This window comes from Leptopilina heterotoma, unplaced genomic scaffold, assembly GCF_015476425.1.
Source record: "Leptopilina heterotoma isolate Lh14 unplaced genomic scaffold, ASM1547642v1 Lhet_409, whole genome shotgun sequence".
NCBI lineage: Eukaryota > Metazoa > Arthropoda > Insecta > Hymenoptera > Figitidae > Leptopilina > Leptopilina heterotoma.
The window spans coordinates 87,683-93,313 of NW_025111070.1; the positions used below are offsets into that span (position 1 = coordinate 87,683).

Genomic DNA, 5,631 nt, shown 5'->3' on the forward strand with positions numbered 1-5,631 from the left:
GGAAGTTTATTCTACACAGAAAAACTGCGATTGGTAAAAACAACCACATATGTATAGTTAGAAAAAATTTAGTTAAAACTACTATATATTTAGCAACATTTTAACTAAACTTCTATAGTTAGTGAAATAACTGATGAAAGTTTTTATTTTTATTGGAGGAGACTAGGGTTAAAGCGGTCACTTTTTTCAGATCAGTAAAAATCTAGGAAATTATTCTCTATATCCAAGTTATTTTATATCATTTGAAAGCTTATGATTTCTACCTACAGTAGATGATTTGTTACCTACTGTAACAATTTTCTTATAATATAAAATAATGATTTTATCACTCGGTCATCTTTAACTCTTATTAAACATGAAAATGCTCCGAGCGGCAATTTGGAGTGATCGATTTCTTCATGTTTTATAACAATTTTTTATAAGTTGTTTAATTTCAAAAATGTTTAAATTTGAAATTTTTAAAAATCTTAATTCATATGGAAAAAGAATAATATAAAATATTTATTTATAAAAGAAATTATTAATGTTTTTGAATAATTTAAAAGAAATTAATAAATAAATGTAACAGAAAATTTTTTGAGTAAAATTTTTTCCTTTATTTTTTAAAAATTTAAAAAGTTTCAATTTCAATTAAAATTTGTAATTAACAAATAGAATTTATGAACAATTTTTTCCTTTATTTTTAAAAAACTTTAGATTTTTTTCAAGCAAATCATTTCCTTATGAAAATTGAGAATTTTCTACAAAAATTTATCTAATTGTTGAATACTCGTCGCTTGGCTTTGGTTATTCGATTTTTTTGCTTCGACTTTTGCCCAACAATTTTCTAAAAATTTCAAACCCTACGCAATAAAACGCACGAGTTGCGTATAAGATTCGAAACTAGTAGGAAAATCAAATAATTCCTGATATAAATTTACCATATGTATTGTAGCATTTTTTTCACTTCCCATCTTATCTCTTCTTCGTCAATTTTTTTTTCGAAATACCGGCCATTAATCGCTTCGTTTGTACAGCCATCTTGGTCCATTCCATTATTGATTCTAATAATTGTGCGGGAAAGCAGCCACGTGACGGAAGATCCGCAGGATTTAAATCCCCAGGCACATGTTTCCAGTCCTCTATTTTCGAAAGGGTTCTGATTTTTTTTATTCTATTATGAACAAATGTACCCCAATGTATATCCCGCCCTTTCCAAGCTAAAACTCTGGAAGAGTCAGTCCAATAAATAATCTCATTAATTTCTCGAGTCAATTATTTCTTTGTCGCATCCGTCAATCTAGCGCCAATCGAGGTAGCCATTAGCCAAACCGCTAGCATCGCTAAACATGTGACGGCTCAAAATTCCTTTGCCGATTTTTCGAGGTATTTATATATTTTTTAATAACGAAAGATCTTTTAACCATGAAGTAAATAAATCGCTGCGTTTATCTTTGATCACGGTATCCCAATCAATTTTTTCTGACCATAGTTCTTGTAATAATAATTTGGGTAACATGGTCACTGGGGAGGAGAAAGTAATAGGGTCAAAAATTCTATGCGATGCTGACAACATCGCTCTTTTTGTTATATTTTCTGAACTTTCCGCAGGCACAAGTTTAGGATTGATTTAAATAACATCTCTTCTTTTATCCCATAAGAGACATAACACTAAAGATGTTTCATTCCCAGTAAAATCGCCCGTATTTTCCCAACCACGCAAATCAAATTTTCCGATTCCCATAATAGCCCTCTCTCAAATTTTTCTCTCTGGTTCTGACTCGACACTTGTCACGCAATTGTCAACATAAAATGCAGTTTATAATTTTTCACCGTACTAATCGACCAACAGGATTCGTCATTAATTTTTGCTCTTTCTAATGCCCTTTTCAAGACTAAATTGATAACAGCTGCCAGCAAGAAGGGACACCATATCAAGCCGAACACCACTCTAGAATGACAAAACGTAATCAGCTGTCCGTCCTTGACCCATAAAAACCTAAGGCAATCCCGATCAGATTGATTGATTCCTATTTGTAAAAACGCTTTTTTCACATTCAACACAACACCAATCTCGTATTCACGAAACCCATTCAAGGCGGAAGGAATCAATTCAATTAGATTTGCGCCTTTTTCAAGACATTGGTTTAATGAAGGACTACCCTTTTTACATAAAGTTAAGACCGGCCTTATCTCCGTTGTGCTATGCTCTTTAATTACCGGTCGATGAGGTAAATAATGATTTAAGCCCTCATTTTCAGTTTTCGAGACGACCTTAATAACTCCCTCTGATAACCATTCTTGAAATACGTTAGCACATGCTTGCAACAGATCCTGACATTTAAGTTTTTTTATTGTTTTTATTAATCGATTACGTGAAATCTTATAATTACTAGAAACAACCGCATGATTCTCTTTAAAAGGTAAACAGATCTCGTATCGATCATCTACTGTCAACTGTACTGTATTCATTATCAATTCTTAAGTTCTTTTATCGCGAATTGATTTGTCAATTTTTCCAATCGGATCTGTTATTCCGATTATATCTAATTGTCATAAATCGGCCAGACTAGCCTCTTTCACAAAAAATGTATTTACGAACATTGCAGCATCTTTTCGTCTCAAACTATTAGGTAATTTTCCCATTATCGTCCACCCTAAACTAGTTTCAAACGCAGTCAAACCATTTCGTAAGTCATATTTATTTCCTGTAAAAAGTTTACCGGCTACATCAGCACCAATAAGTACATCAATAGGGCTTTTATCAGTCCCAATGTCGGATAAACAATTTTTATTGTCATAAAGATTTTTTACCCAATCGTCAAATTTAACTCCCGGTATTGTATCGCAAATCGTATCTTGATCCATTTCCGTAAAATTACATGCATATGAGTCATCGTTTCTTCTCATATGAATCAAGAACACGTCATGAGTTTCATACTGCGATTTTATCCCACCGAAAAGCGAATGAATAACGTCTTGTTTACCCTCTATTATATAACCTATCTCTTTTGCAACATTTGTTCGTATATACGATCGCTGCGATGCCTTCGAACCGTCCCTCCAATTCTGCCATAAATGCATTATAATTCCTCGTGAATCTTTGAGTCTTTCGTTGCCTTTTCAAAGTGTCCATTTTGCTTTTCGAAATCACAAGCACTCGACGCCTCGTGGTACACTACACAAAACTCTTTTTCTAATTATCACTCACCACACGTCCTGTCACGGTTGCCAAAATGTTATTTCTCGGACTGGGTAGAATGAAAACTATTGAGGAAGACTTGGAAAACATAAAACTATTTATTTCAAGATTAAAACAAAGAAAATCACTCTAATAATTCTCCTTCCAAAAATATACATATCTGTGCGCGAAGTAATTTCGCACGCGTCTGCCATTTCTATACTCGACTTCATCTTATCATTCAAAATCCCCACCTTTCAAACCCACTCATTCCTTACGCTCATCGGGACCCATAACTCTATCTGTCGTCATAATAATATTAAATGACCAGCCACAACACGCACAATCCGAGCCCTGATATTGTTCTAGTAATAAGGAGTGAATTAAAGTGGATTGGCACTTTTATGCCTTTAAATTCCAAACTAATTCGGTTTTTGTCCACAATCTTAATGAATTTATTTTCTATTGTTAAGTTGCTCATTTCTATCCAATTAAAGTCTCTGTAACCACGTGACAAGAATCTGAATTCACTTTAATGCCGTTTAAGGGAATCATTAGTTGCAGCGTTAATGCCCTTTAATTAACTTGAATTCTTTAAAGGACATTAAAGGGGATTCAAATTCCGGTCACGTGGTTACAGATAATTGAATTGGATATAAGTTAACAACTTAACACTAGAAAAGGAATTCATTACGATTGCGGACAAAAACGGAATTGGTTTGGAATTTCAGGACATAAAAGTGTCAATCTACTTGACAACCTATTTAAGTTTTTCTAGATTAGCTCGGATTTGAATTTTATAGACATTTGAATTTTTTTTTTGTAATTTTTCAAATTTTCCGGTTTTTCTAATACGAGCGGATGGGAACACTGGATATTAAAAGTTTATTACACAAAATTCGCAATTGTCATAATTTGAAAAGCAATAATCCCTTTTTAAATTCAAATAAAGAAAAAAAAATTTGGTCAAAAATTGTTCGAGTTATGAATTTTTTTTTTGACTTTTTCACATTTTTCGGTTTTTTGATAAAGCGGGTGGAAACGCTGGCTATTAAATTTTTCTTTTTTAAAATCATAATGGTCACATTTTGGAAAGCAATACTTTTTCTTTAATTTCTGACAAAGAAAAAAAAATTTGGTCAAAAATTGTTCCAGTTATGAATTTTTTTTTTACTTTTTCACATTTTTCAATTTTTTGATCAGGCGGGTGGGAACGCAGGCTATTAAAAATTTATAAAAAAATTTCAAATGATCAAAATTTGAAGAGCATTAATCCGTCTTTAAATTCTGCCCAAGAAAAAAAATTTGGTCAAACATTGTTCAAGTTATGATTTTTTTTACTTTTTTTGAATTTTCGGTTTTCTGTTAACGGAAGTGGGAATACTGACTATTAAAAATTTATAAAAAGAATTCGTAATGGGCACAATTTAAAGAGCAATAATCCCTATTTAATTTCTGCCCAAGGAAAAATATTTCATTCGAAATATTTGGTTTCGAAAAAAGTCAAAAAAAAATCAAAACCCGCGGTTCGACAGGACCGCTGGTATACAAATGTACAGAAATAAATAAATAATACGAATAATTTTCTACCAATTTTTTTCCTTTATCACAAATTAAAGAAGGATTATTGCATTTTAAAATTTGACCGTTGTGAATTTTTTAAATAAATTTTTAATAGCCAGCGTTCCCACCCGCCCGTATAAAAAATCCGAAAAATGTGAAAAAGTAAAAAAAACATAATTGGAACAATTTTTGACCAAATTTTTTTTTCAATGTCAGAAATTAGGGAGAAATTACTGCTCTTCAAATGGTGACCATTGCAAATTTTTTTTATAAACTTTTAATAGCCAGCGTTTCCACCCGCTTTATCAAAAAACCGAAAAATGTAAAAAAGTCAAAAAAAATTCAGAACTCGAACAATTTTCGACAAAATTTTTTTTCAATGGCAGAAATTAGGGAGGAATTACTGCTCTTTAAATGGTGACCATTGCAAATTTTTTTTATAAACTTTTAATAGCCAGCGTTTCCACCCGCTCGAATTAGAAAAACCGAAAAATTTGAAAAATTACAAAAAAATTCATAACTCGAATAATTTTGGACCAAATTTTTTTTTCTTTATCAGAATTTAAAGAGGAATTATTGCTTTTCAAATTATGACCATTGCGAATTTTGTGTAATAAACTTTTAATAGCCACCCAGTAAAAAAAATTCGATACACGGACCGCGGAGTTCGTATACGAGCTCGGTAGCTCGTATGAGAAATATGAGAAAACTCTCATACGAGCCTTTTCCGTAATGAGAAGTGTATAGATCCTTGTATACGAGGTGACTTTTAAAGCATTTTTCTTAATATAACACTATTTTAAAGTAAATGTAGATAATAGAAATGAATTTTCAAAGTAAAACGAAGCTAAATTTATAAAGGAAATGAAGTTTTAAGAGATAAAGGATAATTTTGTTCAAAAAATTTA

At 31.6% G+C, this 5,631-nt stretch overlaps 1 protein-coding gene across 1 annotated transcript; it reads right to left on the bottom strand.

Moving 5' to 3' along the window:
* Positions 1-1,770: 1,770 nt before the first annotated feature.
* LOC122506328 lies at positions 1,771-2,451 on the bottom strand. Its single transcript, XM_043618443.1, has one exon. It carries the CDS (start codon positions 2,449-2,451, stop codon positions 1,771-1,773), a length of 681 nt encoding a protein of 226 aa, XP_043474378.1.
* Positions 2,452-5,631: the final 3,180 nt, after the last annotated feature.